The sequence below is a fragment of the Centropristis striata genome, chromosome 11 (genome assembly GCF_030273125.1).
Source record: "Centropristis striata isolate RG_2023a ecotype Rhode Island chromosome 11, C.striata_1.0, whole genome shotgun sequence".
NCBI lineage: Eukaryota > Metazoa > Chordata > Actinopteri > Perciformes > Serranidae > Centropristis > Centropristis striata.
The window spans coordinates 20,308,028-20,331,329 of record NC_081527.1 but is presented as its reverse complement, the minus strand read 5'-3'; the positions used below and the strand labels follow the sequence as shown (position 1 = coordinate 20,331,329).

General features: G+C 39.5%; 1 protein-coding gene across 1 annotated transcript in view; it reads right to left on the bottom strand.

The window, feature by feature from the left end:
* obscnb (obscurin, cytoskeletal calmodulin and titin-interacting RhoGEF b) overlaps positions 1-17,992 on the bottom strand; it is a 70,904-nt gene extending 52,912 nt beyond the window's left edge. The window contains exons 1-20 of the mRNA XM_059344818.1: positions 17,744-17,992; positions 15,494-16,574; positions 11,225-11,494; positions 10,829-11,089; positions 10,085-10,390; positions 9,722-9,988; positions 9,479-9,585; positions 9,070-9,238; positions 8,335-8,610; positions 7,934-8,215; positions 6,653-6,928; positions 5,276-5,569; positions 3,633-3,908; positions 3,270-3,542; positions 2,915-3,181; positions 1,843-2,112; positions 1,490-1,756; positions 765-1,031; positions 523-635; positions 268-421 (exon numbers count right to left, since the gene is read on the bottom strand). Of these exons, the coding sequence (XP_059200801.1) occupies positions 268-421; positions 523-635; positions 765-1,031; positions 1,490-1,756; positions 1,843-2,112; positions 2,915-3,181; positions 3,270-3,542; positions 3,633-3,908; positions 5,276-5,569; positions 6,653-6,928; positions 7,934-8,215; positions 8,335-8,610; positions 9,070-9,238; positions 9,479-9,585; positions 9,722-9,988; positions 10,085-10,390; positions 10,829-11,089; positions 11,225-11,494; positions 15,494-16,565 (5,467 nt within the window). The 5' untranslated portion in view covers positions 16,566-16,574; positions 17,744-17,992. The remainder of the gene's footprint in view (positions 1-267; positions 422-522; positions 636-764; positions 1,032-1,489; positions 1,757-1,842; positions 2,113-2,914; positions 3,182-3,269; positions 3,543-3,632; positions 3,909-5,275; positions 5,570-6,652; positions 6,929-7,933; positions 8,216-8,334; positions 8,611-9,069; positions 9,239-9,478; positions 9,586-9,721; positions 9,989-10,084; positions 10,391-10,828; positions 11,090-11,224; positions 11,495-15,493; positions 16,575-17,743) is intronic.
* Between the last annotated feature and the right edge of the window lie 5,310 nt (positions 17,993-23,302).

Sequence of the window (23,302 nt, the reverse complement as noted above, 5' to 3'; positions counted from 1 at the left end):
AGTAGCCATGTACCTTTCAGAATTAATGATTTTTATCCCAGAAATAGCCTGGCCCAAAATAGTTATCTTTTACATAATTACAAGTATGCTCTAGCATTGCCTGGGAAAGCAACTATCTCATGGCAGCTTTATTGCTCAGGACACAAGGAAGTGCAGTGTCAAGTGTAAAGACGTTTGGATGAGCAGTTCTCGAGAAAGCTGCAAGTCATCGGCCCATTCTGACCAGGCACATTTAGAACGGGCATTGCACTAGTGACAAACAATTACCATTAACGGTGAGCTTGGCGGCGGTGTTATCATCAGCAGTGCGACAGATGTAAGAGCCTGCATCTTCAGGGGTGCATTTGTTGATGACCAAAGAGCGCTTTCGGCCCAAGGAATGGATGCCAAAGTTCTTTCCTGGTTTCAGTTCCACATCATTCTGCAGATTTTTTTTTTTCCAAAATGTTACATATGTACTGTACACTTTTTCAATCATACAATTTCACTCTGAGGACAGTAATTTAAATAATTATTACTCACCTTGAACCATTTAACGTCTGCATTTGTTCTGGACACTTCACATTCAAATGTAACCTTCTCCTTCTCTGGAACACTGATATCCAACATGGGCTTGGAGATCATAGCAGGAGGTTCTGTAGAATCAAAACAGTTTGACAAAAAGTGAGTAAAAGAGGACTACAAAAATAGATGTTTGGACAGCCAAGACCCTAGCAACTGATTGAACTGAAGTGACTTATTGACTAACAGGAAGTGGCCCTTACCTGTCACAATCAGTTTTGCAGAAGTATGTACACCCTCTGCTTGGAAGGCAATAGTTCCTGCATCCTCTCTCTTGAGACTGGACAACGTTAAGGCATGCTTCTTTCCAAGAGCTGTGATACGACAGTTTGCTCCTGACTTTAACTTGGCCCCATCTCTGGTCCAGGAGCCTTCAACGTCAGCCTGGCTGAGTTCTACCTCAAGAGTTACTGTCTCTGTCTCATGTGCCTTGGTTTCTTTTAGACCCTTTATTACCTGGATCTTCTTCACTGAAGGGAGGAAAGGAAATGTTAACATGCAACCAAGGTTTCCCGGTTTTTCAATCAAAATGTATTTCCAAAACATCTTGCAGGATTATAACATTCTCTTTCTTGGATTAAAATGTGGAATTTAAGGTCCAGTTTGAAGGATTTAGGAGGATATTTTGGTACAAATAAAATATTGATAATTATGTTTTCTTTGGCCTTTTTTGACAGAGTCTAGTGTTTCTACAGTAGCCCAGAAAGAAGAAACTGAACACTGGCTCTGGAGAGACCCTTTTGTGTTTTTATATTACCTGAAGGCCACCGTAATTTCTACTACACACTTGGAATGGGAGGGATGAGAGGATGGGTATTCAGTTGGTTGCAATCTGCAACCTCACCAGCAGATGACACTAAATCCTACACACTGGATATTAAAATGCTGAATATTTTATCTTGGAAATGTGATTGTGGTTCAGCCTTACTCTCCACATTTAGCTTGGCCTGGGTTTTGTCATCCAGAGTTTCACAAGAGTAGATGCCCCGGTCAGCATTAGTCACACTCTTGAAGACCAGAGCCTGCTTTGCACCATTGACTCGAATCTCCATGTTTCCTGCAGGCTGCAGCACAACACTGTTCTTCATCCACCTGACTTCATCTGATGGCTTGCTGAGCTCCACCTCCAGTTTAACTTCACTCTGCTCCTCCGCTGTCACGTTTTCTAACTTCTTCTTAAATGTCACAGGTTCATCTAATTGGGGTGCAAATAAATGTCAAAGTGAATGAGAAAATAGCATGACTTAACATGATACTTCAATGAGAAATGCATGCTCTTACGCTGCACTTGTAGGGTAGCTTTGCAGCTTTTGCCTTCTGCGTCGACACTTATCTCTCCAGCATCTTTTTGGTTGACAGAGGTGATGGTGAGTGAGTGACTGCCGCCACCATGCTCAGTCTTATACTTGGGCCCAGCTGTGACGGGTATACTGTTGTGGAACCATTTAACGCAGGCGTCCGCTGGGTTGACAGCACACTTGAAAATAGCATCTTTTCCCTCCATTGCAGCTACATTGTTCAGTTTGGTGGTCAGCCTCACCAGTCTGGGTGCTGAAAGGAATGTGTGACACAAAATGAAGCAGAATGAGGCCCTGTTTACACGAGGACGCTTGCGGGTAAAAACGACAAAATATTTTATCGGAAGTGCCTTTTGTTTAGACGGTGACGGCATTTTTGGGGCTTAAAAACGCAAAAATCTGAAACCACCCTCCAAAGTGGAAAAGTTAAATACGCTCCGCCGTAGCGTGTCGTCTACACTGCCAAGACGCAAAACTCTGATCTGATCTGCTCATGTCACGTATGTGTTTACGTAACATACATGCTCCAGTAAAGGAAAATAAACAAACGTGGGATTATTTCCATGCGTCGGACCTTCAAGCTGCTCTGGCAGCTCTAATAAACTTACAGGAGTCTTTCCACCAAATGTACAGGATATGTACAGATAGTATTAGTGAACAGAGAAGGATCTGGAATTACCTCTATCACATTTTGGATGCAGCAATTTGTCGGAGGCGAGCCAGACGGCTGTGAACGAGACCTGGGAGATCCAGTGATGGTGGAGAACTTTGTGGAAGGAGTAGCTGATGGAAATGTGTGGCGTGAAAACTTCTGCATGCCCAAAGATGCTCTTATCGCTTTAAGTGATGCCGCCTGGCTGCATACAATCGAATTTCACACACTTTTGCGTCACCGTATGCACGCAGATTTCCTCCCGAAAATGCTCGTCTAAACGAGGAATAAAAAGTGAAGACGCGACGCCACTTTTGCGTCTTCTGTTCAGACCGCCCTCGTGTAAACGTAGCCTGATTTGAAATAAAAAAGTTTCTGCTATGAAACTTAAACGTTTAATTACCTTTTGAGGAGACTTTAGTAGAGGTCTTGTCATTTCTGCATTCACAGCTGTATTCTCCTTCATCTTCTTTAGTAATGCCAGTCACGGTTAGAACCCGCTTAGCACCATCTGTCCTCACACAGTGCCTGCCTCCAGGTTTAATCTCACGACCGTCACGCTGCCAGACAACATCCCCTGAGGCTTGATTTAGTTCACATGTGAGGCTAAGGGTACCTCCCAACTCCACTGTAGCAGGTTTCAGAGGGACAACAAACTTCAAAGCTGAATCTGAAATGGAGAACATGGGAGTTAGACATCAAAACGAAATCTGGCAAATCTGAATGATCAGATTGTTAAAAACATTTCTATGACCTACCTTTAACTTGAACTTTGAACTCCAGTTTGTCATCAGCAGTTTGACAGGAGTATGTTCCACTGTCTTTTGATTCGGAGGATTTTACTATCAGGGTACGAGAAAGGCCATCTTTTTTCATTTCATACTTGCTGCTCTCTTTGAGCTCCACACCATCCCTAAACCACTTCACACTACCACTCTCTGCAGTCAGCTCGGTGGTCAACACAACTTTTTCACTTGTTTGAACAATACATGTGTCCTTGACAAGATTTTTCTGGAACTTGACAGCTGCATCTAAAGAGAAGTAAGAGATTATTTTCAGTGATTTGTGCAGAGAATAATAAATATTGTGCCAAAATTAACTATAATGGAAAAGCATGTTACCTGTCATCTGCAGCTTAAATACCAGCTTTTCTGTTCCAGCCTCACAGGTGTATTGTCCAGCATCTTTTTTATCCATTTTTTCTATCACCAGCTCACGACTCTTGCCCTTTGACTCCATGTGGACTGCTTTGCTGGAAGTCAGCAGCTTGCCGTCCTTGTACCATTTCACCTCTGCCTTAGAATCAGAAACCTCGCAGCTTAGAGTGGCTTTCTGGGAGAAAGTGGCTTTCACCTCCTTCTGGACTGACTCTTTGTTGGAGAAGCCAGCTGGGGCTTCTGCAGAGCAAATTAAAAAATGTATGTAAACATACACTACTGGTCAAAAGTTTTAGAACACACAAACTTTTCCAGAATTTAATTGAAAATGATGCAGTTTAATGTCTCGGTGTACTCAGAAATGAATGCACATTTGCAACATTTAAAATTCTTTATTGAGCATGATAGTGTTTTGAAAGTAAAAAAAAAAGATTCAAAATCACATTTTATGTTGGACTAAAGGACTAAAAAAAGACACAAAATGACTAAAAAAAGACACAAAATGACTAAAAAAAGACACAAAATGACTTACAAAGACATGAAATGAATTCAAAAATGGACAAAATAGCCCAAGACTCCATAGAGTTAAGTTGTTAACCCATTTCTTGTTCCCTGAAAAAGGCCTACTTGTATAATTCTGAAATGTACATTATTTTTCAGTTTTGGTTAACCTTACCTTTTTTTATTCACCTCTGGCAGTTCACCACTTACCTTTGTACCCTTTCAAGCTGTTCATTTGACTTGAACTGCTTGAATTTCAATAAAAAACTGGAAAAATTGGGGTGTTCTAAAACTTTTGATCAGTAGTGTACATTGACAACACAGTCATGGACACAGCTAAGGCCTTTCAGCTGCATTGAACAGACTTAAATGCAAACAGGGGAACATAATTAAATTCATATTTGCATACTCTCTCTTTGAAATACAAGCAACATCTTATTCCTACCTGTCACATGAATCTTAAAAGCCAACTTCTCAGTCCCGGCCTCACAGATGTACTCTCCAGCATCCTTCTTCTCTACGCTGTCGATCACCAGCTGGCGACTCTTGCCTTTAGACTCAGTATGGATTGTCTTGCTGGAAGTCAGCAGTTTGCCCTCCTTGTACCATTTCACCTCTGTCTTGATATCAGCGACCTCACAGGCCAGAGTGGCTTTCTGGGAGAGAGTGGCTTTCACCTCTTTCTGGACTGACTCCTTGTTGGAGAAGGCTGACTTGGTTTGAGTCTCTGAAAAATTAAGAATGGAGAATGTCATGACATTGCTCCCCCTCCATAATAAAACTCAAAACATTACAAAGCTATTTTTTCAGTAAGATACAAGCAAGGAAAAATGTAACCAGGAAAATTGAGATTAAATGGAGCCAAAACCAGCAAATAGTATTGTGTAGCTACATAAACAAAACAACAACAACAAAATCACAAAGACCAATTCAAGTATCTCTGATACCAACAAAGTGTAACATTTACCATTTAAAACTGGAGTTCAGCAAAATAAACATTCAAAGCCTCTACTGTGGCTGTTTTTAGTCTACTTCAATCCCACTTTGAGACAAGCAAACAGATGTTAACACAAATCACATATACTATTCCTTTTGATTCCTCATACCTGTCACCTGTACTTTAAATGTCAGTTTTTCAGTTCCGACTTCACAGAAGTATTCTCCTGCATCTTTCTTGTCTACGCTGTCTATCACCAGTTGACGGATCTTTCCCTTTGATTCCATGTGAACTGCTCTGCTGGGACTCAGAAGTTTGCCGTCCTTGTACCATTTTACCTCCGTCTTGTTATCAACGACCTCACAGCTCAAAGTGGTTTTCTGGGAGAGAGTAGTTTTCACTTCCCTCTGGATAGACTCTTTGTTGACGAAAGTAGTTTTAGCCTGGACTTCTGTAGAAATACCTGTAAAGGAGTGCGGCGGCAGTACAATTACCCATACAAAAAAGGACTTGATTCTATAAACCGCAGCACACACATCACTTTGGATTTACTGCAGCTAAACCTTACAGATGCAGAGCACAAAGCAATAAGCTCTATTAACGCACATCAGATTGAGGGGGCAGAACATTGCATTTTGCAGTCATGAAGCAAAAGCAAACCAGGCATTTGCAGGTTGCCACAGAAAGGCACAATAAATATATCTAAAACAACTCATTGAGCAAGAAAAAGACCAAATCCGTGACCAGCAACAGACAAACAACACAGCCACAAAAGGCCAGAGCTGCCTCAGCAAACAGATGCTAGAAGAAATAAAAGCATGAAGCTCAGTAGTGCATACAAACAACAAATTCAACAGAAATTCAATTGCCTTTCACCAACATGAGACCCCAAGTGAATATTGGAACATAGATGTGAAATAACTCTCCACTAAAACAACCAACAATATAGTCAAAATATTCAGGAACCACAGACACAAACAGAAAACACAAAATATCCACCAGCTTTACAAATTTAATATTTAAAATTAAGAAAACTAGCAAAAGGCTTGGTTTATAAATGTTCATTATGTTATCCGAATGAGTGACACGCTTTTCACATATTCGAAGATCTTTGTTTTCTAGTGTTTCTTTTCTTTTGTTATTTTCATGTTTATTTATTACATATTGCAATACAATTAACATTGTATGCAGCAGTCATTAACCCATTGACGCCTAAAACTTCCTGTAAAACCTCTGGCCGATTTTAAAATAAGCCCCTAAAACCATACGTTTTTCTGGAAATTCAACAGAAGTGTCAACGCTTCTACTAAATAATAGATTTTTCAGCCTCTGTAGCAGATAGAAATTAAATTCAAAAAGTATTTGAGAGCTTATACAAATACTACAAAACGACGTGTCCGCTTTCCAGGCTTCAATGGGTAAAAAAAGATTTGACCTAAAATGCACCCAGGCGTTTTGTTTTTACATTCTTTACATGCATCCTCAACAATAACTAAACAATGAAATAAACATTTGGTATTAGTTAAACATATTACATTCTCCTTACCTTCCACATGTATTTTAAAAGCCAACTTCTCAGTCCCAACCTCGCACATGTACTCTCCAGCATCCTTCTTCTCCACACTGTCAATCACCAGCTGGCGACTTTTACCCTTTGACTCTGTGTGGATTGTCTTGCTGGACGTCAGCAGCTTGCCATCCTTGTACCATTTCACCTCTGTCTTGGAATCAGAAACGTCACAGCTCAGAGTAGCTTTCTGGGAGAGAGTAACTTTCACCTCCTTCTGGACTGACTCCTTGTTGAAGAAGGCTGACTGGGCCTCTGATGGAAGAGGTAATGACAGGGGAAGAATCAGTTCCAATACACATCCAGTTAGTAATAGTGTTATTTTTGTTACGGCTCCAGCCGTATAGTCTGTGGTTGTGCGTGTGTCTATGCGCATGTGTGCGTGTGTGTGTTTGCTCCCTCCCCTCAGGCTGCTGGTGAAGGATGATTGGAGCGTTCCAGCGACCACGGGAGCCAATCAGATTCAGCAATTAGTGATCCACATCTTTCAAAAGGCTGGATGGAGCTTCAGTCAAGGAGCGGCTGGATCTGATGTGAACCGTCGCCCAAACCCTTGTCTGTGCTCGGCATTACGTTGTGTTGAACACTTTGATTCGTTGTAGTTGTACTATTGTACTGTGTAACAGTACTGTGATTAGTTGTAGGCCTAGTTGTTCTTTTGTACTGTGTAACAGTTAAACTGACCCTGTTTTTTGTTGTTATTTCATTTTGTTAAACCATAAGCCTGAAGGGTCCTTTTGTTTGTATATCTTACTGCTATTTTATTTCTTATTAAAAACACCTCTGTTAAAACCACTACATCTGGTTTATGTTATCTCCTTTTACCCCTTTGGACGTAACAATTTTGAAAATGTAACATCCCTTACCTGCAACATGCATCTTAAAAGCCAACTTCTCAGTCCCGGCCTCACAGATGTACTCTCCAGCATCCTTCTTCTCTACGCTGTCGATCACCAGCTGGCGACTCTTGCCTTTAGACTCAGTATGGATTGTCTTGCTGGAAGTCAGCAGTTTGCCCTCCTTGTACCATTTCACCTCTGTCTTGGAATCAGCGACCTCACAGCCCAGAGTGGCTTTCTGGGAGAGAGTGGCTTTCACCTCTTTCTGGACTGACTCCTTGTTGAAGAAGGCTGACTGCTGGACTTCTAAAAAAGTAGGAATGATACGGAAAAAAATCAGATCCAATACATGAAAATGAAATTGAAAAATTATTGAAAATTCAAAACTATATAACCATGCTTATAAATCAACCATTCCTACCTGACACAGATATCTTAAAGACCAGCTTTTCCCCTCCGGCTTCGCATGTATACTCTCCAGCATCGTTTTTCTCCACTTTTTCAAATACCAGCTGACGAGTACTGTCTTTTACTTCTGAGTAAATCATCCTACTGGAAATCAGCAACTTGCCGTCTTTATACCATTTCACCTCTGTCTTGCTATCTGAAACATTGCAACTAAGAGTGGCTTTCTGAGAGTGAGTAGCTTTAACCTCCTTCTGGACTGACTCCTTGTTGGAGAAGACAGCTACAGTTTGAGTTTCTGAGAAAATAGAAAGTGAAAGAAATGTAGTAGTGTTGAAGTGTTAAATGCAGTAGTGCTACAAAAGCATCCCTATTTATATCAAATGTATATCCATATATAAAAGCATACATATTTACCTTTTATCTTGACCTGGAATGTGACTTTGTCTGCTGCCGTCTCACAGGAGTAATGTCCTTCGTCACTTTTCTTTGCATTCTTAATGACGAGTTTCCTTTGAGTCCCTTTAGAGATGAAGGTAGTTCTTTGGTCCTCAGTGATCTCTGCTTGATCTTTTCTCCAAACGACAGCCGCACTGGCAGGAGACACCTCACAGCTCAGCTCAAGATCTCCCTTAAGGGATGATGACATTCCCATGGTGCCTCTGGCTTTGTTCAGAAACTTGGCAGGTTCATCTTAGAGAAAAGGAAATGGAAAATGAATCATGACTTTTTAAATTCATTATTTGTCCTTTTTTATAGGGAGAATATATTCAAAATATTTGGGACATTCATTCAAATTCCTTTGGAAATGTATATCTTTGTTTGTTATCTGAGCAGCTCATGTGTGGAGATCATGACTCGGGGGAAGCAGAGTCGCACCGGAATTGACTACATGATGACAGATTGCTCTTTCCTCTATCTGATGGCTCATAAGCAAATGCCCACATCCATCAGAGCAGGTCACATTTCAGTATATTGCATGTCGTGAGACACACTGTCTGCATGTGGGCTTGAGGTAGTACTTGTGGCTCTGTGACACTGAGACCAGTTCCCTTTTGCAATCATCTATGAACTGGGCAGAGTGTATCAGTATACATATTGTAGACTTTCCCCTGAGACAACGTTAAATTGCACTTTTTTTGATGACCGTACCTTTAAGAGAAAGTTGCATGGACATTCTGTCATCATTCAAAACACACTCATAGATGCCCACATCTTCCTCTGTAACATTGTGCACCATAAGGATCCTCTTGCGGTCGATGATCATATATTCATACTTCTTTCCCATTTTCAACTCCCGCCCATTCCTCATCCAAACCACCTAAAGAAACAAACACAGGACCGGACAGACATGATAAAAGTTATCCTTTTAACAAATATGAAATGTAGTTAAGTACAATGCTCTGTCAAAAAGCAGATTTTAAAGTGTACTAGTAGCACAATTACATACATTATAGAGCTTGTTGTCATTCCATGCATACTTGTAAAGTTGAAGATACATTAAAATAATCTGTGGAAGCTAAAAGCATAGCTGGAATGAATGTATGTTCCCATCACAAACCTCTGCATCGTAATCCGACACCTCAGCAGTCAGCTGAGCAGTGGCTTGGGCACTACAGACCACCACCTCCATGAGATCTGACTTGTTGGTGAACCTGACAGGAGGAGCTAAAAATACAGTTGTCAAATAAGAAAGTATTATTGATTTGCTTCTCACAAATAAATACAGTCAAAAAGCAGATGTACTAATGTTTATTTATATGATTTAGATTTTTCTCTACAGTAACTGAATATGAGTGCATACCCTTTACAGATAGGATGCAACTGCTTTGCGAGCCTCCACCCACAAACTTGACCTCAGTTCCGTTCATTTCCACGGTCACGACACGGATGAGCAGAGTGTGTGTGGTCTTGGACCTAGTGATGAGGTAGTCGGCTCCACTTCGCAGGAGGCGCCCATTTAGAGACCAGAACCCGGAGCAAACAGAAGACAGGTCCACGGAGATAGAAAACTCTTCACCAGAGAATGCAGTGCTGTTCATCAGGCCTTTCCTGATTTCAGCACTGGGTTCTGGAGGAAAACCAGACATGAGAAAACAATTCTTGAATGCATACAACAACAGCACATAGCCATGAACGACAAATCACAAATGTCACAGAGACTTACCGAGGTAGAAGGTTCCAGGCACCTCCAGGTAGGGACTCTGGCCAAAGTCATTCATAGCAGAGATACGGAACTGATAGGTGGCTTCTTCTGAGAAGTTGCAGATGGTGATCTCTGTTGAAACCAGAGATTCTCCAGCATTGCACCTCTGCCATGTCTGAGTGCCTATCTTCCTCCTCTCCACAACGTAGCCTTTGATGGGCACGGGGCGGTCACTGTCAGGAGGAGACCACTGAATGGTGATGGATGAGTCAGTCTTGTTGTGCACCACAGCATCGACTGGGGGATCTGGAGGGTGCTTCCTTGCAGCTAGAGCAGGAAAAAAAAGTGATGATCATGCTGTTTATAGAATCAGATAAATATTGATTGAAATTTTTTTTTTTTTTTTTGGATGGTTATTTGAATATTAAGGAAATTCCATGAGGTGTTCACATTAACTAACTTATTAAATATCTAATATTTTGCTTTGGTCTATACTGTATGCGTGCTAGATGTTTGAGGTTTGCTGCAGGCTTGGCTACCGAAACAAAGAACAGTGAAGTTTGGATTACACACAACACACACAGGGAATGTGACCTCATTCTCTGCTCAGGACACCATTACTCCACTATATCTTTACTTAGTAATTTGTTTTTTGCTACTATATCAATGTTCCTAACCGTCTAGATCCTTTACACATTAATTACTACATGTAACATGCAAACAGGTGAGAACAAAAATGTAATGAATCTGAAATGTCTTCCTCACCAGTGACAGAGAATCGAGTGGAAGTCTTGCAGTCTCCAGCCACAAAGGCCACTTCTCCTGAGTCATCTGCCTGGCAATTTCTAATTGTCAGGGTGTACTGTCTGAGCACGCAGGCAATGGAAATACGGGAATCTTCTTTCAGCCTCTCGCCATTGCGGGTCCAGTAGGCATCTGAAAAGGGGTGCTCCAGCTCCACGCAGAAGATGACAGTGTCACTGACAGGGACTACTGTCCTCCGAGGAAGCTTCTTAGTGATGTTGCCTGGAAAATGAGAAGAAGTAGATGTTCCATAATTAAACACATTCACACTGAGTAGCTTTTCTTAATTTCCTAAATTTTAGGAGTATTTTAAGGAGGTTATATTAGGGAATTAAGACAATAAAATCTCAACCATACCCAGGACTGTGAGCTCAGCCACAGTGCGACTGCCCTCTTTCATCTCGCAGATATAGACTCCATCGTCGTTGGTGGTGACATTGTGAATGGTGAGACGACGCAAGGTGCCTTCCTCCTCCATATAATATTTATTACTTTGTGCCAGTCGTGTTTCCTCCATGAACCAGTTGGCCTGGGTATAACTAACAGGCACCTCACACAGCAGTGTGGCTGACGATTTTTCTTGTACCTCCACATCCTGCAGCTTCCTTCTAAATGGCACCTTAGGCTCTAAAACAATGACAAATAACAGAATCTTCAGGTTACGCAGTCATATTGATGATATTCATTGATGTTGCAAGTGTCTATCAACTATCAAAATGCAGCACCATTTTCCTAATGTTTCTACATTAATTTCCATGTAATCTCTACATCAGAAGAGTGTGACATTAAGATCAAGTTGGGCCAACTAGAATCTTGCTTGTGAGACATTCCATAATATTGGACATATAATGTGTGCATTGATTTGGGCACCTAAGATTTGAGACTTGGCTATTCAACACTGTTCTCAATAATCAGAAGCTCTTGAAGCTCTTTCTGTATTCAACTGTGAAACCTGGTTGTTGAAGCCAAGGTTTGGCTGTCTGGACAGTAGGAAAACAATCAAAACACATCAGGCATGTAATGGTAATAAGCACAATATGACAATCTTAAAAGTTATCAGTGCCTAATACCTGTAAAAATATTGTTACTGAAAATTGTTAAGATTTTGATGACTTTTTCAATATGAACTGAAGGTTTCAATGGGCTTACTACACCCGATATTTCAAGTAGTTAGAGTACATCTTGTACATTTCCCCTACTTGTTTTTTTTTTTTTTACTCCACTCTGCAGCACAAATGAGGGTTTCAGTTTCAAACTGTATCCATATCCATACTTTGGATCCGAGCCAACACTTTAAACTGAGGAATCAAGTGTTGAGACATGTGGAACTCCCCTTTGAGTTATGGTTGAAGAGCACTGGGTTCACTTAAAGTATCAATGTAAAGTAACTGTTATATTTATATTAAAATATTTACAGTATTTTCCATAATGTACGATCCAAAGGACAAGTGAGCTTTTGTTATTTTTACCTTGAGAATACCAGGTTGCAGAAAAACACTGGGGGAAATTGAAGTTTAGGAGCCATATAGTTTGGCCCCTAAAGTGAACCTTAACTTATAATTTGGTCCCAAGCTTCGACAGCTCACAGTACATACTAAACATTAACAACCCTTCCAAAAAATTAACTATTAAAAATGTGCCTGACTTCTCTTTCTGCTGATGTATAATCCAACAAATAGTTGTAAAATTAAAAATTACACAAAGTACAATGTTTCTATTTTGTTGAAAAGGAATGGAACACTTTTTCTTTTATGTCCATTGTTATTACTGGTATATCAGAAGTGACAATTCTACAATTTTATGTATATGTACTGTAAATTGAATGAATTGTTATGCAACCACAACGTTTTCAAAATGAATATTTTCAATTGCAAAATCCCCCTTTAAATCCTGCAAACAACCTGCAAGACAAAAAACAGAAGTATCCATTTTCCTTTAGGCCAACCAGCAATTTACAGGTAAATCCGTGGCACAGCCCTCATTAACGGACATACTGACATATGTCTACAACCCTACAGTTTCATCCTTCAGGCCAATTTCTGCCCAAGGGAAGTCTCACTCACAGAGGTGCCAATGCGCTCCAGTGAGTGAGTGACCATCTTAGCATCTGTGAACTACTCAACACCAGCAGAAAATAGATGCAACACAACACCCTCCTTCAGAGCGTAAGCCAGAATTCAACCTTGTTGTGAAAAGCCATGCACATTTTGAGAGGTTTAAATGAGGCTTTGGTATAGTGATTTGGACAACACTTACAGTGGTGCACGTGCCAACAGTGAGTTTATCCTACTAACATAAAGCTTATTACTTGGTGCCACATACCTCCATTTTTATTGCTATTAAAGGTTCGGCAGATAACTCATTGAAAAAAAAATGTTTGTCATATTTGCTAAAACTGTCACTATATCCTGACAGTAGTACTGGCAACCTGGTCTCACAGGAATCCGTGAAATAGCCACGGATTCGCTTAACTCAAAATAGCCACGGAATCACTCAAATTTCTGTGAAACTGACACGGATTTCGCTACAATGCAAGTTAATGACAGTCATATCCTGTGGCTATTCCAACATACAAAGTGATTATGTACATTCACTGAGTGAATATTTAGAAAATAAAACATATATTTCTCGCTAGAAATGTGATCAAAATCCATTTTTATGCAGAAACTAAGTCAAAATATTGATTTTTTCGCTAAAAATGAGAGAACTGTCCACCATGTTTTTTGTTCTGACCACCGGAACCATAAAAGTCACGTGACTTGGAACAAACCAATAGGAAAAAATATTAACTTGCATTGTAGCGAAATCCGTGTCAGTTTCACGAAAAATTTTAGTGATTCCGTGGCTATTCCACGGATTTTGAGTTAAGCGAATCCATGGCTATTTCACGGATTCCTGTGAGACCAGGTTCGTACTGGAGACTGATAATCTGTTTAAAAAAATAAGTGGTCTTCTGGCTGCTCCTCATGGCATTTGCAAAAATCTTCCACACCTGAGGGAAAACAACCAATCTGCAATCCACTCTCCTCCTGGCGAAGTAGTCTCTTAGTGGCGTAAAGTTATACGAAGAATCCTTTATCCCCAGTGCTTCCATTAGCCACAAGCTCACCACTAACCAGTGCAGCATGAAAGCATGGTGAAATTAGCAAGATAGCTAGCTAACTAGCCAGCAGCAAAATTAGTAAAATTGAAACACACACTTTTTTAGTAGGAAAGCACATTGCTATCATCATATACGTGACAACTTTGTTCAGCTTATTTTCTATAACATTAACTAGTGCAGCATTAAAGCATGGCTAGCTTACTAGTCAGCCTTTAGTCTCTCAAGCAGCGATTGACACTGTGTCAGAGACTCTTCCCGGCTCTGATTGGTTGTTTTGTCCAGGCATGGTGGATTCTTGTAAATGCCATTGGGAGCACTAGAAAGAGCTGGAGCAACCTGATTTTTTCACAGATTACCTGTTTCATGTAATGCTGTCAGGATGTGTTGACAGTTTCAGAAAATATAACAAAAAGTTATTTTTATAAAATTTGCCTCTTTAACCTTTAAAAACAGATAAATGAGCCCCACTGCTGAACTTGGTGACATTGCGACAGACATAGGCACTGTAGTTTATTTTCAGTAAATCCCACATACACCATCCTGGTGTATAAATACTTAGTAGAGCACCAAATGTGTATTAATTTTCAGCTCAATATAGCCCCAACAAATGAATATTCACTCCTGTTTGAGTAATGTACAGTACTCAGCTGTTCAAGGAAATGACTTGGCAGCAGCCATGGTAGAGAGGTTGGAAAGTATTGAGAGACAGACTCATATATGGGTTTTTTTTAATGGGATTTGATAATATCAAAGAAAATGTTATCAGGGCTATCATCATAATTCAGACCCTTGCTTAGTAGATGCTCTAAATTCTAGATAAACAGTGGGCTAAAGTGACATCCTCTTCAATGTCATATGCGCTGTCAAATTATACATATATTTAATTAAAATGTCTCTAATGAGTCTCATTTGCATAGGATTTTCTTGAATCCAATAAAGTGTATCAATATTATGCAACATTTTCTTAAAGGTCCAGTGTGTAGGATTTATGGGGCTCTATCAGCAGAAATGTAATATAATATAAAACACTTTTATTAGTGCATAATCATGCAAAACTAATAATCATTGTGTGCTGTTAGCTTATATATCTACTCAGTGAGCAGGTCTACGGAGACTGACATGTTGCATTGCCATGTTTCTACAGGGGCACAGCACCACAGACTGTATACAGGATAACATGGACAAAGTCTTTGTGATGTTATGAATAGGTTTCTTAAGAGACATTGTGAACCTCAGAGTTATGGCTGCAGTCGTCGCTATCTTTGCAGTGCCTTACTCCGCCTGTGGTAGCATCATTTTTCAGCCAAGGAGCTGGTCGCTTGCCCAAAACAGAACCAAGAACTGGCTCTAGAGAGGGCCTTTCACGCTTTTTGTTACCTGAAGGCTACCATAGGTTCTCCTACACTCTTAGAAAGTGAGGAGTGAGCAGAGGGGTATTCAGCTGATTGCCATCTGCAAGCTCACAACTAGAAGCCACTAAATCCTAAACACCTGACTGGATCTTTAAGGCATGACCATCTTACCTTTGACTGTCACCAACACAGCACTGTAGGTCTGCCCAGCCATATTGGTTGCATTGCAGGTGTAGAGACCATTATCAGTCTGCTTGCAGTAGAGGATCTTGAGGATGAAGTTCTCAGCTTGATCCTCATAAATGACATGCCTGCGGCCCTCGCTGATGTTTGTTCCATCCTTCCTCCAGATAATGTGGGGCTTAGGGTGACCCGTCACAAAGCAGCTGAGTTTGGCATGCTTGCCTTCAGTCACTGTGCAGGTACGGGTGAACACACCTTTGGGCAGCTTTGCCAGTGCAGATGCCCTCCACTCGTGTTCCAGACTCAAACCATCTGTGATGCTGGTTGTGGAGGAAGAGACAGAGGATCTTTCTTCAGTGCGATAGATAGAGATGTCTTTCTTCATTTCCTCCTTGCGCTTTTGTAGGTGTGAAAGAAGGGAGGTGTTCTTGTCTCCAGTCAGGTGGCGGGAATCCTGGGCATCTACAACAAGAGCTGCTGCAGTGTGTCCACGGCCAACAGTGTTCTGGGCTCTGCAGGTGTAGGTGCCGCTGTCCAGGTTACGCACACTTTGGATCTTTAAGGTGCTGCTGTCACTGTCGTTTACAATCTTGATGCGGTTACTCTCCCCCAAGTAGCGGCCATCTTTCTCCCAATCAAAGTTGGCCTCAGGGTAAGCTGCAACTCGGCAGTGAAATACAACATCGCCTCCCAAACCTACACGAGCAGAAGTAGGCTTAACCATGAAAACAGGGGCCCTCTGAGCCATCTCTGTTGGCAAGGCCACTTTGAGGGTTACAGCAGCATAAGCTTCCCCAACGTTGTTTTTGGCTCGGCACATGTATTGCCCACTGTCCTCCAGTGTTAAGTCATAGATGCTCAGGCGGTACACATCTCCATCCTCCACGGTCTTGAAGCGTCCCCCAGATGTCAGCTTCAGCTTGTCCTTTTCCCAGGTGATCGCTGGAGTCGGGCTGCCCACGATAGTACAGCTCAGTGAGGCATCCTTTCCCGCACACACTGAGAATGCCTTTGGGCGGGTGAGGAACCTGGGGACTCCTCCGAACAAGTTTGGATCCATTGTTTGTTTCTGTAATTTAAGAATAGCAGAATATTACAATACAGTACCAGGCTGGGGCTTAATAATGATATTATGCAACATCAAACAAGATAACATGAAATAACTAACACTAGTTACACACTAACAATTGAGTTTCAAGTTTGTTTATTAGGGTGATGACTTCATACGACATGACATGTTGTTCAAAGCTGTCCGAAAGTCTTAATAGAAGCTCTGCATGTATTAAAAAAATAATATGTTCAGTGCGACTTATAGAAGCAGGTAGTGGTTTGATAGTTTGTTAGCTACCAAACACCAAAATACATTTTCAGTACCTAGGGAAAACTAATACTATTCCTGCTGAAATGTAGCAAATTTGGCTACATATTTATATACAAAAGTTGTGTCTGCTGTTTTATATCCCCACATATTAAATTACAAAGAAACCCTGTCAAATGTACCCAAACCGTTGTGAAATGTGACAGTGTGTTAAGTGTTGTCTATAAATATGTTGTGCTATGAAAATAGAGATAAAGCCACAGTCCAGATAGGCATATTTATGGCAGGCAGTTACAGTAAGTGCCAGTCAACATGGTCCTGTCCAGGCCCTGCAGAGACTCATCAATACAAAGACTTAACTTCATCCCACGCAGTCTATTCAATAGGAAGGTGGTTTAACAACAAACACATTTCCCTGTAACAAGGTCGAATAGAGCAGATATGTGTCTTTCAAAGAGTGACATTTGGCAGCTTTGTCACCTCTGTCGCTTGAACTGCCTGTCCCAAAAATAACCTCAGCTGTCAGGCCCCGTCTCTGTCCATTGCCATTTGTAGAAGCGAAAGGGATATCAGCTGTTTGATAAAGCTTCCACTTCGGAAACATACGTAATTTCTCACAGTGTATATCTGCTAAGTAAAACATGTTTTTAAAGCATATGTTGTATTTAAATTGCTATAATTTGCGGTTTGTAAAACTGCCAAAACAGTAGCACAAACGTTTGTAATTACGGTTATATCACATAACGTTAACTCAAAGTAGCACTTAACAGTTAACCGTTTCAGGTGTAAAAGTATAATATAAAGATATCCATAAGAATAAAAGTGGAAATAAATAGAAAAACTGCTAAAAACGTCGGTCATGTTATATGTATAGCTGATATAATAACATCATTTTTTTCTGTCTAATATTACTTTTTCACCTTGAGTCTTCAGCCACTCAGGTAAAACGGGCGCTGAACCATGTGGCCTAAAACGTCAGTTGGCCGTCCGGTTGACTCCACTATCAGTGTTTAAAATCCCACAAAAAATGTCTTCTTTGTGCTCAGATATCCTTGAAATGGTTGTAAATCCAGGATGGTGGAACATCCCCCAGTCTCCTGCGGTGGGCGGTTGACTAGACTTATTTTTTCTTTCTTCTCCGGTACCACATCATGCCAAATAGCTGACGTGCCTATTTTGGCGCAGCCTCCTTTCCAAAATAGACTTGTCATTTGCTGTGGAGAGAGGAGAGAGGAGATAGGAGATAGGAGAAGCGGAGCAGGCTGGCCCGGCCTCTGCTGGGCTGCACACTGCTGCAGGCTGCAGACCACAAGGCCGGACAGTCAAGCCCTTAACAACAAGTAACACTCAATATAGTAGGGATGCACGATATTGGAATTTTTTTTGCCGATATCCGATATGCCGATTTTTTACAACTCATTTAGCCGATTACCGATGCCGATATTTTTTTCCCACACAACTAATACCCACAATCAGGGCAAATTTGGCCAATTTCCCAATTGACAAAATAAGTACACATGACCTGTGTTCACTGGGAACATGTGAAAAGTGCAACTGTACAGCAATTAAACCCAAATTGAATAAAACTACATGTACCTTACAGACTGCTGCTTAAATTTAAATTTAACTTGAAACAGGAGCCCAATATGTGACGACTCAATCTGCACTGTGCAAACAAAATCACAAAAAGTACAAAAATATATAAGCAGCTTCAGTCCCTAATCAGAACATAAATAAATAGGAGGGCTCAGACTACACTGCACAATTCCATGAGCTACAAACAAGGTGCAACAGAGAGGTGATGTCACCCCATTATTTAATCAGTTTATTATATCGGCTGATATCGGCGTGTTGGCCGATGTCCGATAGTTTATTTTCAAGCCAATATCGGCCGATACCGATATCATGCCGATAATATCGTGCATCCCTACAATATAGCTACTGTACCGAAACCTCCAGAGAGGACGCTTTTACAAGTGTAAGCAACAAGTCCCTTTGATTAAGTTCTGTATTTAATGATTTCCAATTTATGGTACTTTACACGTCTACTCCACAACATTTTTGAAGCCAATATAATATATAAAAGCAAATCAAATATATTTAGTGTCATTTTAAAAGTCCAACGAGATCAAGTTGCAAACGTCCATATTGATTCTATGATAAATAACTTTAAAAAAAACAACAAAAAAAGTTAAAATAGTATTTAAGTGGCAACAAAGTTATATCATTATTAACAGTGTAGCAGTATTAAATAATGATAATAATAATAATAATAATAATAATAATAATAATTATTATTATTATTATTATTATACAAAATATAAATTAACTAATTGATCACAATGTATTATTCTGGGTTAAGCTATCCAGCAGTAATATATATTATGTTATTTTAAATTATTATATTATATTTATATTATATAATATACATAATGTGGCTGAAATTAGCTCCACCGTTACCAGCTGCGTCATTAGTGATGCTTACATATTAATGAATCAATAATTATCATCCACTGTTATTATAGATTCCACTGACATGGGCAATTCTTAACAATAAGTACTTTTACTTTTGGTATTTTAAGTAAAGTTTGATGCTAATACTTTTTTTTATTTAGTTAAAATTTACACAGGCAGTCATAAATGCCCCAAAAATGTATCTACTGATGACATCAGACTAATTTAATCAAAACCAAGAAGGAACTGCAAATTAATTTGTACTTTCTCGTGTGAGCAAAGTTGTGACATGCAAATCAATCTTTTGCCACTTCTATCTGTATCTAATGATCTTTTGACTCATCTTACCACAGTGCGTAGTGCGAGCTGAGCATGTGGACGAGCCTAATTAAATCTAACTTGACTGAATGTGTGAAAGTTCCCTTGAGCAGTGGAGTCCTTGGAAAAAATCCAGGTATCTCTTTTTTTTTCATTGTAAACTTTAACAGTTTCCCTATTCTCCTAAATTTTTGGCTACATTTTATGTTGTTGTTAGGGTTAGGGTTAGGTTTTTCCCTTTTATTTATGAACATCTTAAACAAAACCATAATTATAATAATAAAAACAATAAGCAAAAAAACTAACTATAGCTATATATCAGAATTGAGTAGAACCATGATATTTAAAAAATGAAATATAGATCTCATGTTCATATTGCACAAATAATAAATAAAAATACTCGAGCACCTTTTAAATAATTTATCTCACACAGTTATGGTTACAGACTCTCTCCACCTTCCTACACTCATATTTTGAGTGGCATTCATTCACACATTCACACAATAAACAAAGTAAAAAATTGACGTACAGGATGACCAGAAGCTTCCTATTATCCATTTCTATGTGTATGCAGTATGTGTTAGGCCTCAATTGCTATAATATGTAAATGTAATTGAACTTGCCCTGGAGCTTATGACACATTGTATTCCACAGACATCATGCTGACAGCTGCTTTACCCAGCTGGTCAGGCCCATAGTTAAATTATGACTTCATATCATGCAAAAGCCTAAAATACAGTGATGTGTCAAATGTTTCCCCATGACAATGATTCAGCATGACACAGCAATTATTAGATAACATGGCATTTCTTTTCATTATGCTTAATTTCATCACAGATTTAGAGATTTAATTATTATTATTATTCCTGTATTTAAGAGTCTGGTTAAAAAAAAATGGGTAGCAAGTCGTAGCCCTTACTTCCCTATTCTTTGGCTTCCATGGTATTTTCCAGGTCTTTCAGAGCGGGCTTTCCCCCAGTGCCAATGACTGACAGCAGCAGGCCGCTGAGCCCTGATTTAAACTCCCCGAAACTCTATCAGACGGTAATCCACTGTTGCTGCTTGCCTCTGCTTCATCTTGTTCTCGCTACTGTGTTTGGTTGCCATGCTCCTGAAAGTATACTGACAAAAAGAAAATGACAACAAATTGATAGAGAACTCTTTTATAAGAGTCTGTCCCACATTCATTTCAAGATTTTAGATTTTATAAGTTTTAACTCACCTATATATTTGCTCTTTCTGTGGTCTACATTTCTTGAAACGGTCAGCTCCTTTAAATCAGGACTAAAAACACTATTGTTTACTGCAGCGTACTCTTAACTTTAACACTTATCTGCTGTTCTCTACTGCCCTTACTTTTTAACTACGCAATGCTTTTTATTATTTTATCTATTTTCTTATCCTGCTGTATCTTATTTTATCTTATTTGTATTTTTCTATTTTCTATTTCCCTGTTTTAATTGACTGTTTTTACAATTGTGTCTTGCTGTTTTTAATGTGTATGTAAAGTACTTTGAATTACCTTGTGTTGAATTGTGCTATACAAATAAACTTGCCTTGCCTTGATGCCCAACAGCATCAAATGATATCATGGATGGTATTTCCACAACCTTTGGCATCGTCCAGGAGTCACTCTCAGCCAGTAGTCATGGCACCTAGAGCACAACACATCAGCACCTGGCCATGTTTTTTAGCAACTATAGATTTGGAAAAAATCCCAAGTAATGCATTTCTTTGGGATGAGACCGTTTTCACAGAATGTTTGCAATGTGCACTCTCCAAAATCGGATCGACATGGCCTTCCACCTGACCTCTCAGCCAGGCCAAGAAAAAGGTCACGGTTGTATCGTGTTCACGGCTGATACACATGCCTGTTACCTCAAAAGAACATTTACACAGCAGACGACAGGCGAGACAAATGTCAGTCACACAACGGACAGATAGCCAGAAATGAACAGCAGATGGCGTTTATGTACCTCGGATGTTCTATGGGTCTTGAACATTGATGACCAACTAGATACAAAACAAAACAAAGACATGTGGTGTTTATTTGAAAGCATTTACACTGTTGACAGTGTATCAGTGTAGGACAACACAGGACACTGAGACGCCACCACGGAAAGCCAGAAAACATAAGAGGATTTAACTGCTATAAATCAACACAAATATGGAGCTAATTTACTAAAGTTACTTCAATTATTTCATAATGGGGAAACACACCATCAAACCCAGGATTAGATGACAGGATTTCAATTGAGCCAAGAGTGTTTGCTGTGGTATGCACAGGAGAGGTGGATGTAAACTGTGAGAGAAATCAGCCGAATATCTGAAAAGAGACAGTGAGAGGCTGAGCAGGAGACCACAAAAACAAAAACACACATGGCTTGTAACTTGTGTGAATGTGTCCTCGAGCTGTCCTTGACTAAAGGAATTCTTAGTCTGAAAGAATTATGTAAAAGCACCCCTTGAAATCTTGTGTTTACCAGAAATGTGCTCAAAAGTTTCTTGGAGATCATTCAGCATCAAAAAAGCGAACTAAAGATATCATAGTCGACTTATCATCTAAGAGAGGGCAGCTGTAATAAAGTCTGTGTAAAGTGAATACCTCGTGTATGGCAGGTCTTATGTTTAAAAGATAAAGACAAAACATTGCTGATGATTTATCAGAAAATATCAGACACAGAAATCTACAGAAGCATATTGCTGCCACACCATAAAGAAAAATGGATCAGTATCATGTTATAAAGTGAAAAGCTTGTTATAACAAGACATTTTCACATTATTTAGAATGCCTTTACAAAGTACATACTATTCCATGCAGTATGCATACAATTGGGACCTTCTTTCGTCATAACAATTTGTCTTTAACTAACTAAGAGCAAACTTAAGACTTATCTTTTTAATTTGGCTTTTACTTTTTTTCTGCTCATGCATCTTAGTGTTATAACATCTTCTCTTTTATTTATTTATTTGCTACTATTTATTAGCCATATGTATAGACTAATAAATAGTATATATATATAAATAGTATATATATATATATTTACAAATAAATAATTAAGAAGTAGAGCATGATATATATATATATATATATATGTATATATATATATCATGCTCTACTTCTTAATTATTTATTTGTTTTTATTTATTATTATTGTTTTATTAATTATTAATGTGTTTGCTTGCATCTATATTTTGTTATTATTATTGTTATTACTTTCTCCTTTCTTATGTAAAGCACTTTGTGTTGGATATCTCTTGTATGAAAAGTGCTATACAAATAAAGTCTGATTGATTGATTGATTGATAGATAACTTTGACCTTTTTGTGCAGAGGATTGAGGGTTAGAACAGCCAGAATAGCACACTGGCTTACATACTGCAAAATGCAACCGGATGGAGCCGGGCATCCTGGTATTACTGACATACTATATATTGGGAGATACTAAATATTTTACTAGACATACTAGCTAGATACTGCCTAAAGCTAGACAGTAGCTAAGCATAGATACTGGACCACATACAAAGTTTCCTTCAGACACAGAGGAGCCTGTCTCTATCTCTGTACATTGATCATATTAGGACGTCTCCATCTTAACTTGCCAGGCTCTGCTTCATCATTGGGTCATGCTAAATAAACACAATCAGAAATACAACTTGTGATATAAAAAGGTATCCTCTTCAGTTGATAAGTACAAAAGCATCAGC